This window comes from Martes martes, assembly GCF_963455335.1.
Source record: "Martes martes genome assembly, chromosome: 1".
Taxonomy (NCBI): Eukaryota; Metazoa; Chordata; class Mammalia; order Carnivora; family Mustelidae; genus Martes; species Martes martes.
The window spans coordinates 185412504-185434578 of record NC_137888.1 but is presented as its reverse complement, the minus strand read 5'-3'; the positions used below and the strand labels follow the sequence as shown (position 1 = coordinate 185434578).

At 45.8% G+C, this 22075-nt stretch overlaps 1 protein-coding gene across 1 annotated transcript in view; it reads right to left on the bottom strand.

The window, feature by feature from the left end:
- The window catches only part of ADAMTS9 (ADAM metallopeptidase with thrombospondin type 1 motif 9), a 163929-nt gene that overhangs the window by 7399 nt on the left and 134455 nt on the right, over positions 1-22075 (bottom strand). The window contains exons 32-38 of the mRNA XM_080809055.1: positions 21474-21668; positions 20321-20453; positions 19685-19779; positions 19473-19567; positions 19247-19380; positions 16983-17074; positions 12287-12391 (exon numbers count right to left, since the gene is read on the bottom strand). Coding sequence (XP_080665181.1) covers positions 12287-12391; positions 16983-17074; positions 19247-19380; positions 19473-19567; positions 19685-19779; positions 20321-20453; positions 21474-21668 — 849 coding nt within the window. The remainder of the gene's footprint in view (positions 1-12286; positions 12392-16982; positions 17075-19246; positions 19381-19472; positions 19568-19684; positions 19780-20320; positions 20454-21473; positions 21669-22075) is intronic.

Here is a 22075-nt window from a genome sequence, read left to right as displayed (position 1 = left end):
TAAAGACCCTCCTGCTCAAGAATGTTTGGGTCAACCAGAAAATCAAAGAATTTAAACAATTCATAGAAACCAATGAGAACGAAAACACATCAGTCCAAAACCAATGGGATATGACAAAGGTGGTCCTAAGCAGGAAATACATAGCCATCCAAGCCTCACTCAAAAAAACAGAAAAATCCCAAATACACAAACTATCTTTACACTTTAAGAACTGGAGAATCAACAACAGATTAAGCCTAATCCACACATGAGGAGGAAAATAATTAAGATTAGAGCAGAGATCAATGAATTATAAACCAGAGATAGAGTAGAACACATCAACAAAACTAGAAGCTGGTTCTTTGAAAGAATTAATAAGATTGATAAACCACTGGGCAGATTTATTCAAAAGACAAGAGAAAGGACCCAATTAATAAAATTATGAATGAAAGGGTAAAGATCATGACTAACACCAAGGAAATAGAAACAATTATCAGAAATTATTATCAACAGCTATAGGCCAATAAATTAAGCAACCTAGAAGAAATGGATGCATTTCTAGAAACCTGTAAACTACCAAGACTGAAACAGGAAGAAGTTGACAACCTGAATAGGCCAATAACCTGTAAGGAGATTGAAGCAGTGATCAAAAACCTCCCAAAAAACAAGAGTTCAGTTCCTGATGGAGTCCCTGGGGAATTCTACTAAACATTCAAAGATGAATTAATACTTATTTTCCTTAAGCTGCTTCAAAAAATAGAAACAGAAGGAAAACTTCCAGACTCTCTCTATGAGGCTGGCATTACCTTGATCCCCAAACCAGGCAAAGACCCCCCATCAAAAAGGAGAATTTCAGACCAATTTCCCTGATGACTTTGGATGTCCAAATTCTCAGATCCTAGCTAATAGGATCCAACAGTACATTAAAAGAATTATCTACCAAAACCAGGTGGATTTATCCCTGGGAGGCAAGGGTGCCTCCACATTCACAAATCAATCAATATGATAGAACATATTAATAAGAGGAGAAAGAACTACATGGTCTTCTCAACTGATGCAGAAAAAGCATTTGACAAAATACAGCATCCTTTCCTGATTAAAACTCTTCAGTGTATCAGAATAAAGGGAGCATTCCTCAATTTCCTAAAATCCATCTATGAAAAACCCACAATGAATATCATTCTCAATGGAGAAAAGCTGAGAATCTTTCCCTTAAGATTAGGAACATGACAAGGATGCCCACTCTCACCACTATTGTTCAACATAGTACTAGAAGTCCTAGCAACAGCAATCAGACAACAAAAAGATATAAAAGGTATTCAAATTGGCAAAGAAGAAGTCAAACTTTCTCTTCATAGATGACATATTTTAATGCAGAAAACCCAAAAGACTCTACTCCCAAATTACTAGAACTCATATAGCAATTCAGTAATGTGGCAGGATACAAAATCAAAGCACAGAAATCAGTTGCTTTCTTATACACTAACAATGTAACCGTAGAAAGAGAAATTAGAGAATTGATTCCATTTACAATAGCACCAAAACCCGTAAGAATAAACCTAACCAAAAAGGTAAAGGATCTATACTCTAGGAACTACAGAACACTCATGAAAGTAAATCGAAGAAGAAACAAAAAATGGAAAAACATTCCATGCTCATGGATCAGAAGAATAAACATTGTTAAAATGTTTATGCTGCGGGTGCCTGGGTGGCTCAGTGAGTTAAGCCTTTGCCTTCAGCTCAGGTCGTGGACTTGGGGTCCTGGGATCAAGCCCCACATTGGGCTCTCTGCTCAGCAGGGAGCCTGCTTCCTCCTCTCTCTCTGCCTGCTGCTCTGCCTACTTTGTGATCTCTCTCTCTCTGTCAAAAGAATAAATAATGTATTTTTAAAAAATGTCTGTGCTGCCCAGAACAATCTATACTTCCAATGTCACCTGGTCAAAATGCCAAAGGCATTTTTCAAAATGTTGGAACAAAAAATCCTCAAATTTGTGTGGAACCAGAAAAGACCCCAAATCGACAAGGAAATGTTGAAAAAGAAAAACAAAGCTGGGGGCATCACGTTGCCTGATTTCAAGCTATATTACAAAGCTGTGATCACCAAGACAGTATGGTACTGGCACAAAAACAGACACATAGATCAATGGAACAGAATGGAGAGCCCAATATAGACCCTCAACTCTATGGTCAAATAATCTTTGACAAAGCAGGAAAAAATATCCAATAGAAAAAGGACAGTCTCTGCAATAAATGGTGCTGGGAAAATTGGACAGCCACATGCAGAAGAATGAAACTTGACCATTCTCTTATACCATACACAAAGATAAACTCTAAATGGATGAAAGACCTCAACATGAGGCAGGAGTCCATCAAAATCCTAGAGGAGAACATAGGCAATAACCTCTTTGACATCAGCGACAGCAACTTCTTTTGAGACACATCTCCAAAGGCAAGGGAAACAAAAGTGAAAATGAACTTTTGGGACTTCACCAAAATAAAAAGCTTCTGCATGGCAAAGGAAACAGTCAATAAAACAAAGAGGCAACCCACAGAATGGGAGAAGATATTTGCAAATGACACTACAGACAAAGGGCTGATATCCAAGATCTATAAAGAACTCCTCAAACTCAACACACAAAAAACAAATAATCAAGTCAAAAAATGGGCAGAAGACATGAACAGACACTTCTCAAAAGAAGATACAAATGGCTAACAGACACATGAAAAAATGTTCCATCATCATTAGTCATCAGGGAAATTCAAATCAAAACCACATTGAGATACCACCTTATACCAGTTAGAATGGCCAAAATCAACAAGACAGTAAACAAGTATTGGAGAGGATATGGAGAAAGGTGAACCTTCTTACACTGTTGGTGGGAATGCAAATTGGTGCAGCCACTTTGGAAAACAATGTGGAGATTCCCTTTTTTTTTTTTTTAAAGATTTTATTTTTATTTATTTGGGAGACAGAGATCACAAGTAGGCAGAGAGGCAGGCAGAGAGAGAGAGAGGAGGAAACAGGCTCCCTGCTGAGCAGAGAGCCCTATACGGGGCTCGATCCCAGGACCCTGGGATCATGACCTGAGCCGAAGGCAGAGGCTTTAACCCACTGAGCCACCCAGGCGCCCCCAGTGTGGAGATTCCTGAAGAAATTAAAAATAGAGCTTCCCACGACCCAGCAATTGTACTACTGGGTATTTACCCCAAAGAAACAGATGTAGTGAAAAGAAGGACCACCTGTACCCCAATGTTCATAACAGCCATGGCCACAGTCACCAAACTGGAAAGAACCAAGACTTCAGAACTTCAGAACTTCAAAAAGAACTTCAAAGGACGAATGGATAAAAAAGATATGGTCCATATATACAACAGAGTATTATGCCTCCATCAGAAAGGATGAATACCCAACTTTGGCATCAACATGGACGGGACTGGAGGAGATTATGCTGAGTGAAACAAGTCAAGCAGAGACAGTCAAGTATCATATGGTTTCACTTACTTCTGGAGCATAAGGATAGCATGGAGGACACTAGGAGAAGGAAGGGGGAAATGAAGGGAGTGAAACCGGAGGGGAAAAAAACCATGAGAGACTACGGGCTCCAAGAAACACTGAGAGTTTTAGAGGGGAGGACCATGGCGGGTGGTGAGCCTGGTGGGGGGTATTAAGGAGGGCATGTATTGCATGGAGCACTAGGTGTTACATGCAAACAACAAATCATGGAACACTACATCAAAACCAAATTATGTTGGGGTGCCTGGGTGGCTCAGTCATTAGGCGTCTGCCTTCGGTTCGAGTCATGATCCCGGGGTCCTGGGATCGAGCCCCGCAACGGGCTCCCTGCTCAGCGGGAAGCCTGCTTCTCCCTCTCCCACTTCCCCTGCTTGTGTTCCCTCTCTTGCTGTGTCTCTCTGTCAAATAAATAAATAAAATCTTCGGAAAAAAAAAAAAGAATGATGTACTGTCTGGCGACTAACATAACATAATTTAAAAAAAATATGTAGAAGCAGAGAAAGAGTTAGTTGGCCAAATTTACAAAGCTCATAAAAATATAAGATGTCGGGGTGGCTGGGTGGCTCAGTCAGCTAAGTGTCTGCCTTCAGCTCAGGCCATGATCTCAGGGTCCTGGGATGGAGCCCCACATCAGGCTCCCTGTTCAGCGCAGAGTCTGCTTCTCCCTCTTCCCCCACCTCTATGCGTGCGCGCTCTCTCTCTCTCTCTCAAATTAATTAATTAATTAATGAAATCTTCAAAAAAATGTAAGATGTTTGAAGCCTGTAATTACTCATTTTATTATCCCTCAGTAGGCACTCTATGGAAAATATAAGAATCTATCAGGTCATGGAACCGGCAGTATCAAGCATGAACATCTTTTGCTCTTGGGAACTTATCCATCATCAGTTTTATAAACTTTTGGTCAGAACTAGAAGTTGAACACCCTGACTCCCGCCACCATCCAGCAGTTTGATAACTGAGTAATGATAAAGTTTTACTGTGAACATTTGAGCTCACAGGGTTGGGATTTAAAGGTTTCTGAATGAGAACTGCTCTCCATCGCTGCCCTTGAACACTCACTGGCTTTGGACACTAGCTTTTGCTATCGACTTGACAATATTTCCTAGTGAATTGAACTTAAATTTCAAGGAAAGACTGCTACTTATAGGTCCAACTTATACCGTGGTAAAGTCATTGTAATGGCAATTAACATTGTTCCAATCAGAAGCAATGTTAGGCTGCTTTCTGTACTTTCCATTCTACTGAAAGTTAAAACAAGAAGCTACATGTCATGCCACATAAATTTTTGTGGATATATTTTCTGAGCCTGAGCTGCCATTCCAGCAGCATCTTTTGGACTTCAATGTAAGTGCAAATAAAATATCATACTTCAAAATCCATGTAACAAAGCTCCCATCTTACCTTCATAGCAAGTACCTAATCTGCGATGTAATAACATGCTGAAGGGCAAATACCAAGAGAAAAATCTAACAGAATTCTAGAAAAGCTTGCCAAGCCATGAATATGCTCCATGAAAATTATATGGTTGTGGACTATATCAGTCGTGGACTATACATTTTTTGTATCATTTAAAAAACGTTTATAAAGATGAAATACAGAAAATCCCATCTCTGACCAGCATTAAGAAACACTTATAACCAATTTTGATAATAGAGAAGTAAGCAAAATATTCAGCTAATTAAGCAAAGTATTATCCACTCCGAATACTCCATTCTTCTCATTGGTAAAAATGTATGGCAAAAAAATTGAACTCAATTATTATTTTTAAAACTCAATCAATAAAAATTTTATACAAATTTCTTTCCACTCTTGTCATACAAATACGTAATATTATTGATTTTGCCTCCTGGCTGGCAAAGTCTGAAATGTTTATAAATAAGCATACATTATGTGGTTTTTCACAGACAAAGTTTGCTGGCCCTCCAGTCTACTCCTTCCTGCTTCTCCAGATTCATCGTGTGACTCTCCAGACACCACCCTTTCCCTCTACTCCACCCCAGACTTTTGCATTTCTCTGGGCTGCTCTTCTGACATGCCTCTTATCACACAGGGCCTTTGCACATACAATGCCATTCCCTATAATTGGAACCCTCTTCCGTGTCCCTCTCTCCTCGGTGTACACTGGGTCACCCCACCTTTTGACTGTTAAATTTTTCGGAACCCAACCCAAGGACCACTCCCTCTCAGACACCTTCCTTCCCCAGTTACCTGCCACACAGCATCGGGCAAAACTGGGTAATTCTTTCTTTGTATCTGTCTTCCTGCTACAGCGTAAACCCTGTGAGGGTAAGGCCAATGTCTTTTTCAATTCCAAGGTCTCCAGAACCCAACAGTGTATGGCTCAGAGTAATACTAAATACACATTTGTTAAATGAATGAATAAATGAGTGAATGGGAGGCTGAAGCTGATGTACACACTTAGTTTTGACCTGCAATTCAGACTGCTTGGCTAATTCATTCCCTAACACTTGACCATGCATCAGAGAACTCCTTAATTGTAACAGTGTAGCTCACTGTGTGAATTTACCATGTCATATTAGCCACCCTCCACCCCTCCATTCCTGCACAATGTTTGGCATCTTAGATGTTTCACATTTTCCACTGTTGGGAGCAACATTGTGATGAACCCTATTTGTGCCTGCATTCCAGGATATCTTTGGGCTACAATCCCAGAACTGGGTCAAGGTTGTGAGGATTTGCTTCCTATGGCCAAGCTCTGAAAGTCTCTTGCAAATAATGGATCATCTCATTTAAAAAGAAAGAAAGAAAGAAAGAAAAGCTTTGGCAATTTAACAAATTAAGAGAACAAAATAGTTTCTCTTTGAAAAATTCACTTGCCCTTGATTATGAGTGTTACTGAAATGGAAGACTGATTTCTAAGACCCTAATTGGTCCTGCGTTTAGGGGTTCACATTAATTTTGGAGCTGGTCTGACACCACGAACCAGATCTGATGCCAGATCAGCCTTCTAGCTAGCTCCAGCCTTCTACCTTCTAGAAGGTTCTAGCTAGGAACCTTTTCCACAGGCTGAAGCCCTGGTCTGCAGGCCTGGAGAACCCTGATGTGCTGGAATGTCTTCTGTCTCATCCAAGCTCATGCTTTATCCACACTCTCTCCTGCCCCAGCAGTGCACAGAAACAGGGTCAGACTGACTGGCTTGTACTGCATTTTAAAACAAACTCTCTACGCCTCGGTTTCCTGGTGCATCTGTAAAATGGGGATAATATTTGTCTCCCTTCAAAGGTTTGGTGTAAATGCAAGAATGTACATAAAGTACTTAGCAGGCTACTTGGCCAAATGTACATGCTCAAAAAATATTAGCTATTATTATCATAAAAGTAGTTTTTATGTGTGAATCTCCATCATCGTCTGCTCTCATGGAGATGAGGAAAAGTCTGGGTAAGTATAAAGTTGCTGATAATGGCTTTGCAACATTCCTGCTATTTCACTAATTGGGACTCTGTTAATTTGATTTAGATAAAGTCTGAGTGAAAACTCATCATTTTTACTACAGAGTACAAAGAAAAAAAAAACACTAAAAAAATGATTAGCATAAACATGATTGTCATGGAAACAGTGCCTATTTTAGAGAAAAGGTATATTTCCCAGCATCTTAGTAGTACCCACTCACATACAATGAAACACTAATTATAAATCATTTTTATTTCTTCATTAGAGCAAGCCCTCTAAAAAGCTCTTTCAAATGAGTATTTTCCTAGCTTGGTTTGAGCTATTACATATAATTAAAATGAGTAACTATCTGTTCCATTATGAATAGTTTATATTTCATACTTTTCACTGTATTTTCTGGTTTTCTCAGTCAATATGAACAGGGGAAGTAGGTTCATGTGATTTAGAAAAGTCAGCACATCTTTGTTTGAAGTGTGTTTATGTATACTTCTTTGGAGTGTGCTGGTGGTGAGCTGCCCATAAAACACAGGAGATTATCGATCAATTGATCGATATATACACATATGTATACACAGAGTCACATAGATGTGAATGTATACATTGCCTAACATTTATTTATTTTATTTATTTTTATTGTCATTATTTTTTAAAGATTTCATTTATTTATTTGACAGAGACACAGCAAGAGAGGGAACACAAGCAGGGGGAGTGGGAGAGGGAGAGGGAGAAGCCAGCTTCCGGCTGAGCAGAGAGCCCGATGCAGGGCTCCATTCCAGGACCCTGGGATCATGACCCGAGCTGAAGGCAGACAACAAATGACTAAGCCACCCAGGCGCCCCTACTGCCTAACATTTAGAATATATTTAAACATTGGGTGCCTGGATGGCTCAGTTGGTTAAGCATCTGCCTTCGGCTCATATCATGATCCTGGAGTCCCGGGATGGAGTCTGACACTGGGCTCCCTGCTCAGGTCTGCTTTACTCTGCCCTCACCCCGCTCTGTGCTCTCTCTCTCACTCTCTCACTCTCAAATAAATAAAGTCTTAAAAAAAATATATATATATATTTAAATATCCAACTTCTATGGGAACGTATAGAAGAAAAAAACACACATCTGTAAAATGTAGTTTTTCTCTACTGGCCTATAGTATGATTTTTATACTTGTGGATAGCTGGATTTTCATAAGCAAGTTGTGGGTTAGGAGGCAGCCCACGGTAGCTGAATGAGAACCGATTCCGTTCCATGTATACACATGCACCCTGCCCCCCACCCCACCTTTATCTCGTGTTACCTTAACTCCACTGGTTGTGAATGAGCTAAAAGATATAAATTGAGTCCATCTCCTCTATGACAATACAGAGTTCATTTTTAATTTCAAAGCAATTCTTCAATCTTCAACACTTCTCCCAGAACAAGGAACGTGGTTTGGGCCTCGGGCCAGGCAGCCAGGCCTCAGCAACATAGGCCCCTAGCTCCTTGTGGACCCCACAACTTCCCCAGCCATGCAAAGCAGCACAGAGACTTGGGGCGTACCTCTTCCACGTGGCCTGAAGTGAACCTCCCCCTCACTCCCTCGGCTCTCAAGACTGTTCCAGATCCCAGACAGAGGGTTGGAGAACAGCTTGGAAAATGGGTCATGGAGCTGCACAGGACCTGTGGATGGGGCCAAGAGCCCTTTCATATCCTGGGCGCGTTCTTGAGTTGAGGGTGCGTGGAATGTTAGTGGCAGAAGAGCTCGCTCGGTATTTCAACATGCTCTCTCCAATCTCACGTCGAGGCCATGCTCCCCTTTCTGTCTGTCTGTCTGTCCCTCACCCACAAGCAGAGTAGAAACTCACTAGTTCCTGAGCACAGCAGGGGAAGCTAAAGCACCCCTGGGCCGAGGGGGTGTCCCACCAGGCTCATTCTCAGCTGGGGTGGGGGCCACAGGGACAGAAAGTCCATGGTGCTCTGGGTGCCGGCCAGGTCCAGACTCAGCCCCCACTCAGGCCACTGCTCCCTGTCCTTCCACTTTTCCATCTCAAGCAAGCCTAATTTCCTCTGTCACCTTGGCCAGCTTCTAAAACCTGACTGCAAGCCTCAGGGCAGGGAAATGGGATAACGCTAAGCGCTAACACCTATTGTGGGCATGCTCTTTGCCCCGGGACATCTGGACAACTTTTGGACCCTACTTCCTGTATGCCTTAGAAGAACCCATGATGATCCTCATCCAAATGATCCTCATTTTATAGATGATGAAACCATACCCCACCCCACCCCCCAAGAAGTTAAACACCTTGCTCAAGAGCTAGTAAGTGAGGGAACAGGCAACCCTACTTGGGGGGTCTGCGAGCTGAACCTCTGTTCTCTGCAGCCACTGGGAGCTCTCATTTCAGCACCAGGGGCTGCCTACTGGCACTCGGGCCTGGGATCCCTGGGCCAAAGCGATATCATGGGCTTACCCTCACCCACCTTCTCAAACTCCCTTTCCAGATAGGGTGAGAAATCTGGGAAAAACGGGGCTTAATGCATATGCCATTTGCCCAGTAAGTGTTGCTATTTCAATCATAAAAGTAATTATTCATATTAGTTAAAAATAGGAGAAGTATCTTTCCAGGACACCTGGGGAGCCCCCAGTGAACCTGACAATGAGACTTATTTTTACTGGTTCTTCCTCCTGATGATGAGACAGTGGTTCTGGCAATTCAATTTTCTTCTGGTTGTGACTAGAGTTTCCCCACAGTTCTGTTTGGGAAAAACATTTTATTGCCAACCAGGTTTGGAGAACTGAGGTTTTCACTATGCCCTTTTCCCTGCACCTTCCAGTAGAAAAGGGAAAAGAAGTAAGGAGTGATGATTTGAGGCCGAATCAGAGCAGGGCCGTTTGGATAGGAGAGGACTGGCTAGGGTCTCAGAGAAACAGAGGACCAAGGCCTCAGTGCCTTGGGGACACGATGGCAGGTAATGGTGAGAGCAGGACCTTATCCAGTTTGGCAAACTGTGTTCCATTACACGGAATACTAGTTATTCAGGGAAATTAAAAGGTTCAACTTTGAAGGGAAGGATCTGGGATTGATTTAACCGGTCAGTGGTCCTCAAAATGTGATCCTAGGCCAGAGGCATCAGCACTACCCAGGAAATTGTTGGAAATGTACATTTTGAGACCCTCCTGAGGCTGGCTGTGGTTTTCTTTCGTTTGTTTTGGGGGGGGGAGGGGCAGAAGGAAAGGGAGAGAGAGAATCCCAAGCAGGCTCCATGCCCAATGCAGAGCCGGATGTGGGGTTCGAACTCACCACCCTGGAGGTCATGACCTGAGCCCCCCAGGCGCCTGAGGCTGGCTGTGCCCTGCGGCTGATGAATGTTACAGGTGATGCTGATACACACTCGGGTTCCAGAACCACTGATTTAGGGGAACACTGGTTTGACATTTCTCAGAGCTGCCACGGGCTATGGATGACTCTGACCTGGCTCCCGGGATTCATAAAGAGTGCTGGACAGACCCTGGAGATTAATTTTAAGCTCAGGCTCTCTGAGCTGTCATATAACACCAAGATTTAAAAAAAAAAAAAAAAAGGGAAAATGCTGCCAGACAACTGTCAAACGGACTCCCTGTAGCAAAGGCTAACTTCCCTCCCAGGCTTGGGAACCAGCCAACAGATCTTTGCAGGATAGACCATTCTCTCCAGCAGGTGGCGCTCCCTGCCGTAATAATTTTTAGTTTCTGGATGAAAAGAGCCATATTGATAAGGGGCTAACAGGACTGAAACTTATGTTACATAGTTTACATGGATGGTTTCCTACAGAATCATGCCTCACGTCTGACCATTTTGGACAGTTAAGTTTTCTGTTCCTCTGAGCGACTGATCCATGACATATGGACCCTGAGGGGTAGTGGCAGGGGAAGAACATTATAATTTGGGAGCACCCGCTAAAGCACATGTGTGGTCAGCTATCTTTACTCCTTTCAGTGCAAAGGAAAACATTTAATGATTTATGAGCAATCCAAATGGCCAGTTAGTGAATTAGATATGAGGGGCTGATCGGCTTAGAGGAAAAAAAGGGAGTAAGATGGTTTTTTTCATAGACAAATTTATCCCTGGCAGCTAAAAAAATGGGCATGGGAAACTCTGGGATTTCCCCGGGAAGTCACAAGTGGCTGTTTCTTCCGGGGGGAAGCAGCTTGAATTTCTTTTTTATATTCTGATTTTGATAAGGTTTAGCTAATAAAAATACAGGACACCGAGTCAGATATAAATTTCAAAGAAATATTTTTTTAGAAGAAATACATCCCATGCAATGTTTAAGACAAGCTTACAGTTTTAAAAAAATGTTTCTTGTTTATTTCAAATTCCAATTTACCTGGGTATCCTGTATTTGAGCTGGCAGCCCTACTTTGGAATGGTACCTGCTTTTCCAGTCCTCATCCTCTTTTCTTCCCTCCCCTCCCACACTTCTGAGGAGACCCCCGGGGGTCTTGGCTGAAGCAGGACTTGGGACCATGGGTCATACTCTGGTAAATTTCCCATTTGTCCACAGGTCAGGTTCCTATCCCAGGTCCTCAGAAGTTCTGAGAGAAGGTTGATGAACAGGCAGCAATTTCTGCCCTGGCGCTACAAGAGAATTGTCCAGGCAGTTTAAAATTCTAGCCCTGCCTCCGAGGTTCCCATTTGGTGAGTCAGGCTGGGGCTGGGGGAACATGCATTTTAAGCTTTCCCAGATGATTCTAAGAAACAGCACTGAGAAACAGTTGCGGAGACCAGTGCTTCTCAAGGTGTGCTGTGCTAATGATCTACCCGGCAACCTTGTTCAGCAGCAGAGCTGAGAACCCCTGGGGCCCCAGAAACTTCACTTGCAATGAGCCTCCGGTGATGCTGGTGCTCTGTTTGGACCACAAGCAGCAAGATTTCAGAGCATGAAAAGCTGGTTAGTGTGGAACCCCTGAGTGTTTCCCTAACCAGGTGAAAAATCACCTGGTAAGCTCTCCCTTTCTTCCAGCCTCTTTTGTATTTCGAGTTTTCTCAAAACAACAAGAAACATCTTTTTCTTTAAGTTCACAGAAGGAATCTCATGTTGGCTAACTCAAAGGGTCTGAGCCACACACTCTTAAAAGGCTTCTTCCAGCTTTCAGCTTCCTGGTTAAGCATCCTCTAATTATCTGGATGGCTCACAGGTTTGCGACTCAGGGAAGAATTCACCAGAAGGGAAGCAAGGCTCTTTCTGATACACTCACTTATCCATGCTTCACCTTCAATTTATTTCCTACATTCTCATCCTGACACTTCGCATAATGGTTTGAGGAAATGGGAAAGCACATTCGTTCCTTTAGCACCACCACAACAGACGAACACGGAAGAAGGAAAGAGAAAACAAAATCCATCCGAAGCCACTAGGTAACCTTACCGGGGACTTCTTAATGTCGGAGACAGCGTAATTCCCTTGTGATATCCATCTGGCTGATTCGGTTAAAGACAGGCCGGTTCCGTAAAGGCTGATGCTAAAACGACCCTGGAAGAAATGGCCAATGAAAGAGATTTTTAGTCCACGTGATGTCCTGAGCAAAGGCAACACAGTAAAAGGGACCTTGGGAAGGACATTAATCAATTACGATAGCCACTAATTAATGAGGGTTTTTTTGGAAGGAGGGGAGGAGGTCTGGGCCAGGCACTTTACATGCATCATCTCATGCATCCTCCTAAGAGCACTATGAAGGGGTTCTCTTCACAGATGGGGAAACTGAGGCCCAGCGGAGGTGATTAACTTCTGCAGGATACAGTGAGAGTCCAACTCACATTTTCCTGACTTCAAAGTCCTTGCTCTCAACCAGCACCATTCTGCCTCCCTAACACAGCAATCCTGATGTTGCTTACAATTATCAGATTCCTTCAGGAACAAAATGCCACAGTGTAATTTTTCTAACAAGATCTCGCTGCCAAAGCTTCCTGAGCTGCAGCTCCCCGCCGTGGCGGAGCTCTCTGCGTACTAAGCGCAGCGGGGCGGGAGTTCAAAGGAGAGGCGCGTTCTTCGAAACCGCCAGCAGAGGGCGCGCGCGACCCATTCTACACGGCCTGCCGCCGAGCCTCCTCTTCCACTCCCGGATCCCGGATTCCAACCGGCTCCAGGATTCCTTTCAAAACGGGGGGGCTCGGGGTTTCCAGGCTCATTTCTTAGGAAGCGCTGCAGCAGAGCTTCTCTCTTGCTTTCCCCATCTATCTGTTTCTCGCTTTAAAAAAATGACTCCACAAAAGCACTTGACATCATTTGTCGAGGCTTCCTGCCCCACAAGGAGCATTTTCAGAATTTAAAATGTTCTGCACCAACAGGCTCACGGGGAACGCTTCCTCACTCCCTCTCTGAACCTTGCCCAATCCCGTACTCTGTCAAAGCAGTCTTTACTAAAGGCAGGGGGAGGAGGACTGTGAGGTGGAGACTCCCAGCCTGCCAGAGCTAAGTGTAAAAACTCGGCACTTTCCTCCCCGGAGAGGAAATCTGGTACAGATTTTTTTTTTTTTTTTTAGTATCTCAGAAACTCAGTTTGTCCATCTGTAACGTGGAAGGTAATAACAGTACCTGCCTCAGAGTGCTGCAGGGAGGATTAAGTGAAATTAACCAAGCAGCACATCGCTGGTACCCAGGAGATACTCAAAAATACCGGTAGCCCCTGTTCTTTGTGTTGGTTGTCTGCCTCCAGTAGAACAGTGAGCTTAGCAAGGGGAGGGCCTTGGTATTGCTTTATTTCGATCAGTAATGGTTTCTAACACATGACCAGGCACTTGGTAGATTCTTAAGAAATATCCCACCCTGGCTTGTCCTCTCTGACGACCCAGACAAGGCGTACTCCACGGGTTTCTTTTCCATTATCAGTACCATTCATATTTACAGAGTTTCGCAGAGTTTAGAAACCCCTTTGAGGGCTTAGATTCCACGTCTATAACATGGGGAGAGATAAGACTCCAACTCACAGAAGTGATGTGGGGGATTAGTCTGGTCTAAGTTAGTGGCTCTCAACAGGGGACGATCTTGCCCCCAGATATCCGCAATATCTAGCGATATTTTTGGTTGTCCTAACAAGCAGGTTGTGTGTGTGTCTTGCTAAATGTCCTGCAGCACACAGCACAGTCCCCACAACTGAGAATGACCCAGCCCCAAACATCAATAGCGCTGAGGTTGAGAAACTCTGGTGTTGAGGATGGATTTTTTCCTAGGCCCAGACTCCTCTACTTTTAGCATGACCTGGGGCGAATAGTTTCCCTTTCCTGAGTCCACCTGTAAAATAGGTTAGTAATGTCTAACCTGCAAATAGGAGGGAATTAGAAGGTGTAATGCACCTAACACCTAACTCATAACCTGGCAGAGAGTAGGTGATATCTTAGAAACACTCCGGAAATTATTTTATGACCGTACTCTACAGATGCCAGCAGCGGCTCTGTCAAGGAGCCTCATCAGGGGTCCACAATTGCAGCCATGTGTAAGCACAAAGCCCTCCTTGCCTGGCTCCCCCAGACATGGGCCTCTCTGAGTGGCACCAGCCCCTCCCTGTCCCACCGGGCCACCTCCTCATCCTCCTCATCTCACTCTGCTACCTGCCTTGAGGCGGGTATTCACACCCATTCATAACGTCCAGCCCACATCACTGCCCAGGATCCCTCTCTCTCCCCATCCCCATCCTGCCTCCCATGCTGACAGCGCCCCCCCCCCCCCCCCGCAGGAGAAGGTAGACTGCATCGACTTCCACCTCAGGGTTCTTGGAAGGTCCAGGCTGCTGACCTGGCTTCTAGCCGAAGAACGCCCCCAACTGCCCTGGGGTGCAGGATATGAGCTCACACCACACGCACAGCTAGCTAGACCTGCTGTCTCAGCGCAGGCCATACACCTCACGGAACAGGAGGTCTTCCTCCTCACTCTCTTCCCAGGACCTCCATCTTCTGCTGATAAGGACCACCTTAAGTTGGGGGCCACCAAGGAGTAAAGACTTACTGTCCTCTTAGCTCCAGGCCCCACATCTTTGCCCCTCATCTGCAGGGGGTAGAGGTCCCTAGAGGGATAGCTACTACCTCCTGTTGCTGATTTAAGAGAATAAAAGTAATTCAGAGTTATGTGCACACCAGAGGATCCAGAGAGATTTGCAGAAGATGTGCCTGAGACAAACAGAGGTTTTGCTCTTTATTGGGACAGAACAGAAGGCTGCAAAGTCTTGCGTGCAAGCCATGTGAGGTGGACACATCAGCCAGTGTGGGTTTGCAACTTAGACACACTTGGGATCGAGTCTGGCCTCTACTGAGCACCAGCTGTGTTGGGGCAAGCTACCCAACCTTTTGGTGGCTCCATTTTCTCATCTGTAAAGGGGGGGGGGGTGCTTCTCACAAGTTGCTGTGGGGATTACATGCTACCGTGACTTAGAAATGCTGGGTCAAGCCTACAGTCTAGGAAACCCTCAATAAATGAGACCAATACCAGCATCAACCACGATAACGCCATATCCCTAGTGATTGGAATAGAAAACCACATTCTGGCTGCATTTTCAGTTGGGGGCTCTTGGCGAACCAGCTCTTACTGCTAAATAGATCCCCAAAGCAACAGTGTCCACGGGGACGAAGCAGCAGAGTTGCAAGCAGAACGTCCCTCTACTCTGACTTGTGTGCAATCATTAGGTCCCGGGAAGAGCTGTCTGCCCCAAAGCACTTCGTACAGACCTTTCCCCAGAAAACGGAACTGCAACACTCATGGCTTGAATTCTCAAAATGCCCGATGTAGTTTGAAGAATGGGCTAAGAAAAATACAAATTAGCTTCTCACTAGCCTTTGGGTTTTCTCATTTAGCAACTGCTTGGGGGCCGGATTTAGCAAATCAATAAGTTCATTTGTCTCTGAATTATGAAAAGAAATGAATGCAAATTACCTTGCATTTACTTAAACTTCCCCCAAAGATGCGCACAGAGAAACAAGAAAATCCTCCGACTTTTGAAAGAGGCAGGACAGGGCTCCTGTATTAGCTGTTAAAATGCAACCCATACCAATGGGGTGTTTGAAGTCATCAGCTGCTCTAAAGAAACAGCACTTCAAAAGTTTTCAATTCCTGGGTAATAGAGGAGAGGCCCCCTCTTACCATTATGCCCTTTGTTTATTTTCTTTCTCCCTGAGAGCTTCCTTTTCACTTCTCTAAAATGTTTAGCATTGCTTTCTGAAGCTGGGGGCTGAGAAAACACTTCGTTAAAAGAAAATTCAGATGTGTTTGTCTTTGGATGGTCTCTGTGGTTGGGCGTAAATCCATCCTGGGGAGGCAGTGCCTGGGATTCCAAATGCATCTCCCAGTCCCAGTCGCCAGACTTTTGAAGGCCTGTAGGCAAAGTGGGAAATTCCTGACCCAGAGTTTAGCAACAGCCTTGTGAAGACCCCATGCGAACCAGAGCAAGAACAGGGGCCAAGTTCTCCTGCCCGCGGTGACCGGTCACCGAATTCCTTATCCCTTCTCAGGGCAGAAGCTTCTTGCAAAGATTGGTGCCTGCTTTGCAAATTTGGCAGTGGGCTGATTATAATGCCAGCATGTTTCAAAAGGCAAGTTAAAACTCGCCAGGCCTCTAGGCAAGAAAGCGTGGAAGTATAGTTGGGCAATGCCCCGGCCATTCAGTGGCTCTGCTGAGGAGGGAATCCAGTAGGCGAAGATAAACTTGCACTTCTTTGCCTGAATTACGATACATTTTATACATCTGAGGTAGTGATAAGAATTTTTCTGTATCATGCAATGTTTAGAATTCTTAATGGCTGCCCCTGGCGTGTGAGCTCCATTTAGTAACAACATCACGGGCTTGAAGTCAGTTACTGGAGTGGGGTCCGGTGGGGGTGGGGGAAGGAGACTATTTACACCTTGGAACTGGGCAAAGGCTACAAAGCAGGCTTTTTATTTTCTTCAAGAGCCAGTTAAGGAAACAGAGCAGCATGCCACTGACTGCGTAATATTCATGTCGACTCTCTCTGGAGGCAGGCGGGCACAGGACCCTTCCCAGGGTATCTCTCTGCACTCCCAGCAGCCAACGCAGCCAAGGGTCCCTGGGGGCAGGGTGGGATGTGGGTCCCTGGTCAGGGGAGCCCCCAGCACATACCTGCGGGCACTTGGCGGCACTGTAGCAGTCCCCAGCTGTGGCAAAAGGGACAGGGTGCCCTTCGCTCGTCCTGGCAAACTGTAAGTCAGTGGCTGTGGCGTTTCGGAGAAAGGGAGAGGAGAAGGACAAAAAGGTACAGAGGGGACAGGACGGTCGCAGGGAGGCAGAAGGGAAGGAGTATAGCAAGAGAAAGAGTAAGAGGGAGGAGGAGAGGGAAAAAAAATCCAAAGTATCGTTAGTGAGCAAATGAATCCAGATGGGCACTTGCTTTTTTCCCCCATTATATTTGCGGTTCCAGGAGCCTCATTGCCTGGGCTTTATCTGCACAATCTCTTCAGAGTATGGAGGCCGAAAAGGGGGGTTTAAGATGACTTTGGAATCGGTTCTCCTATACCTAAATATGTGAATTACCTCCATTAAACGTAGTGTCCTCTGTTGTCCTGAACACCGCCTCTCAGGCTTAAAGGACAGGAGGAAATAAGCCACAAGAACATTTCCAGCTACTTAGGAGTTCTTCCCCGAGGCTTCATCTGTCCTCCCATGGCCTATGCACTATTATTGCCAAAATGTGCAGCCATTAGAACCCACATCTTGAAAGTATTAATGGCAGTTTCTCAAGTTTGGGGCTCACTTGCAGTTAAAAAAAAAAAAAAGCCAATAAAAACAAGGCTTGTGTTTTTAACCCTCTTTAGAGCTCCCGAGAGCAGCTCTACAAATGGGGATGGCAGATCAGGCGGAGTTCAAGTGGGAATACCCCAAAAGTTGTCGCTTGTGGAACGGGAGGCACAAGGCAGCTTTTTACCTTCCTGCCTAGCCTTTTGGGAACAGCAAAAGGCCTTAATCTTTCTGCAGTTACTCACGCTCCAGTGCGAGAGAAATCTGAGTTCTCCATCCTGCAGGGAAAGGGGCCCTTGCCGCTTCAGGGCAGAGAAGCCCTGGGTCTTAACTGTCTTAACTGGAGTGTTTTTCCTGAGCAAGAAAACTGCAGACTCTCTGCCTTTAGCCCACATCAGGCTGGCGGAAGGCAACAGAAGTATCTGGGTACAAATCAAATTTAATCTCTCTCAAGAGGAAAGCAGTGCAATATTATGGGAGCCATGTTAATGAGGAAAAATTAATTATTCATGATTTCTGTTTTTCCTCTATTCGAGGGAACATGCTTAGATAGCTTAGCTGTCTTTAATCACACCTAGGATTAATGCCCCTAAATGCAGTGTGGGCTAGGGTATCAAATCAGCTCACATGGAGACTAGTTTAAAAAGGTAAGTCTGGGGGCACCTGGGTGCCTCAGTGTGTTGGGCCTCTGCCTTCGGCTCGGGTCGTGATCTCAGGGTCCTGGGATCGAGTCCTGCGACAGGCTCTCTGCTCAGCAGGAGCCTGCTTCCCCCCGCCCTCTGCCTGCTTCCCTGCCTACTTGTGATCTCTCTTTGTCAAATAAATAAATAAAATCTTAAAAAATAAATAAATAAAAAAGTAAGTCTGGGGACGCCTGGGTGGCTCAGTCAGTTAAATGTCTGCCTTGGGCTCAGGGCCTTGGGATGGAGTCCTGCATCAGGCTCCTTGCTCAGCGGGGAGCCTGCTTCTCCCTCTGCCTGCTGCGCCCCCTGGTTGTGCTCTCTCTCTCCCTGACAAATAAATAAAATCTTTAAAAAAGATATGCTGAAAAAAGGTAAGTCTGTGCACCATTTTTCTTCCATAAGCCCACAATCAGATAAAATTTGGCGTAAGCCCTGCTCCTGCGTACGCTCTGCAAGGGGGAGCCGCGTAGGAGACAAGACGACTGCACACAAGTCTCTTAGTTTTGAGGTTTGTATCTGCTCTTTCTTCTCCCTTAAAAACTCTGCTTCCACCCTTCCCTTCCCCACAGTGATACCCTGCGCCCCGCTAACTCTTAGTGGACCTTCAGTTCTGGGTTCAGAGTCCCGTTTTGGGGGGTGCTTCCCTGTCTCCCCACAGTGCACTAGCCCCCTTCAGAGGCCTACACCTCCTCCATTCATTCACTCTCCCTGCCCCCGAGTGTGACCTAGCTCCGCCCCTTGCTCTGCTCTTTCCAGGGACTGGCCACAGGGCAGGGAACGGAAAGGGGCAAGCCCCGCCCCCACGCAGCTGGGACCGGGCTGCCATCGCCAGACCCCAGCAGCTCATCTTGCTCCCCTTGGCATCTCAGAGCCTGGTCCCTAGCCAGTGAGCAGTGTGCAGCTTGCTGTCTGAAGGGACAGACTCACGAGCACATTCCCTCCCCCGTGACACTCCATGGCCCTTACTGATTATCTGCATCGTCGTCAAGTCTATCCTGATTTTCTGGAAGCTGGAAAACCCAGCCGCCGTGTAGTCCTTCCTACACTGGCAGTCGTCCCGTCGGCTCCCGTTGTACGGACACTCGGTGGGGTTGTGCAACCTGCATTACAGAGAGAATGTTCTGGTGAGGATGGGACGGTCCTTCCAGGGGTCTGCAGGTGTCTGTGCTCTTCTGAGCCTGAGCGTTCCTACCTATGCCCGTACACCTCGGAGAAATTCTCTGAGTCGGTGTGCACCAGCGTAACATACTCTTTGGGGTGGTCCGACTGCATCCCTGCACAGAAGATCTGAAAGACCAGAAATAATGGATTTAGAATGAACAGCCTCTCAGCAACCAGACGATGAGGCCGGGGCCACACACTCCCAGATCATTCTAGAAATAATGACTGGTGTCCAAAGTTTACCTTCAGGAACTTTCCTTTGATGAGCAGGAAATATTCACCATCTTCATTGGTTCCTTCCAGTCTCTTTACCTCCTTGCAGTTTTGGGGTAACTCACCTAGAAAACATGAAATGCAAAAATGGAGAGTGGTGCTCCAAGATGTCCACCATCCGTCTATGGAGTGAATATCCTGTTCACAGTAATGCTATTTGGCTTTAAAAGGGGGGAGCGATTTCTTTAAAAATAATTCTTTCCCTTTGGGGGGATAAAGGTTTATCTTTTTCCTTGAGTTTTATGGACAGGTAATGGACCTGTAGCACTGAATAGGTTGAAGGTGTTTTGCGTAATGACTTGACTTCCATACCCTGTGAATAATGACAATCAGTTTAGTTAACACCCATCATTTCAGAGAGATACCAAAAAAAGACAAAAATGTTTTTTTTCCCTTTGATGAGAACTTGTAGGATCTACTCTCGTGGCAACTTTCAAGTGTACCGCCCAGCCCTATTCACTACAGGCTTCATGCTGTGTATTACATCCCCTGTCCTTATTTCTCTTATAAATTCCCCATTTCCTAAGAGGGTAGGCCAACAGACAAAGAAACAAAGAAACCCTGTTCTCTGTGCTGCAGAGAGATGGCTTCCATGGGCCGACTTACAGTGATAGGTATTGTGACACGTTTTCCTCTCTTCTGGCTTCAGATCTGCAGGGCACAAGTGGCTGGGCTGGTCCTCGTTGGTTAAACACTGCACAGATCGGTGCGTCACTCCCACGCCACATGACACTGAGCACTACAAGGCAGAACAGAATTGGGGTGCCGCTGCAGAATGCGGGGGGTGTGGGCTCTGTGGTGTGCAGCTCACAGCCTGGGGCATGATGTCCTGAGATCCCAGGCTGAACAGATCCTAGGCTGAACACCCGTACGTGTACGGGACACGTGTGGTTGGCCCATCTCTGTGCTGTGATACCCACATGCTTATACATACGTGTGTTTTACATATGTATTTATAAAGACATAGGTATAGGTACGTAATAATATATATATATATAATTTTTTTTCCTCATTTAAGCCTCACAAAAATTCTCTGAGACAGTACTACCATTATTCTGTTTTTATAGAGAGGGAATTGGGGCCCACATGTCAAAAACTTCGTTCAAGGTCACGGTGGAGCCAGGAATCAAACCCTAACCACGTTCAGTGATCCCGTGTTTCACCGCATCACTCTCCAACACTGAGAACCTAGGAGTCCTAGCTGGGGATGGTGGCAAGATTCCAGGACAATCCCAATTAGTCTCACTTACTGTACCCTTAATGCAATGAAATGCTCCCATTAAAGAGGGACTAGGCTATATTGACTTCCTGACCTCAGAGGCAATGTCTAGCTCTTCTGTCATCCTTACAGAGTTCTGACAGAGTTCGAGGGGCCTGTTTTTCAAAGCCCTGTGGTAAAATACAGGTAACTTGGCATTTGTGTCATATTAACTCATCTCTTCTTCATAGCCACCCATTTTGCAGATGTGGAAAGTGAGATGCCAAAGTGTTGTACTTTGCATTAACTGGGAAGTAGTATCACCCGGACTCACCGTGAGGCTGTCCAGCTTCAGAGCCCGCGCTCCATGCACCGGGGCCACCCTGCCACCCAAGAACAGAATTTCTCTTCCCATGAGCCCATTTCAAGACACTAACTCCTATGGCTTCCCATCATCTCTGCTGGGAGCAGAATCACTTTGGATGGGTCTGGTGGGACATGTTTAAGACGGACTTTGGGATCCCAACGTTTCCGGATTTGGTAAGCAGCTGGTCTACTTACGCTCCCCCAGTTGCCGACTCTCCAGGTGGCCGAGACGGGGCACTCCCTCAGGTAGCAGGGGTGGACACTGGGAGGCTGAGTGCCCGGGCAGTTGATGGTGCTTTGGTAGCTGTACTCGTAATTCTCCTTCCCGGTGTAAATCTCGCTACAGGAGACGAGCCTTTGTTTGTAGCCCTTTCCACAGGTCACTGAGCACTGGGAAGACAGGGGTTGGGAGGAGAGGCTGCAGTGGCGCCTGGGGGCAGCTCACAATACGCCCCTGACCTCTACCTCGGATGCTGACCCCTGACGAAACTGCAGAAAGCTCTCACTTTATTAGCTTGTTTATGCATTTCAAGTGGCAGGCCCAGGGCACACAGGAGCCATGCAACCCGAAACCACACCTCCCTGGCTCTAGGGCTCCCCCTCCATCTTCTAGGCCCCCAGGGCAGGTGGGGGGCACCTTGGGCCCCTTCTTTGGATTTCAGGGGGAGAAAGGGGGCAGGGCTCCAGCTGTCCCAGGCCCCATTTATAGGATCTCCAGGCCGGACCGCATGCTTTTCCAAACCTACAGTGAAGGCACCAGAGCTGTGACCACGGGGGATGGGGGGGCAGCGTCATAG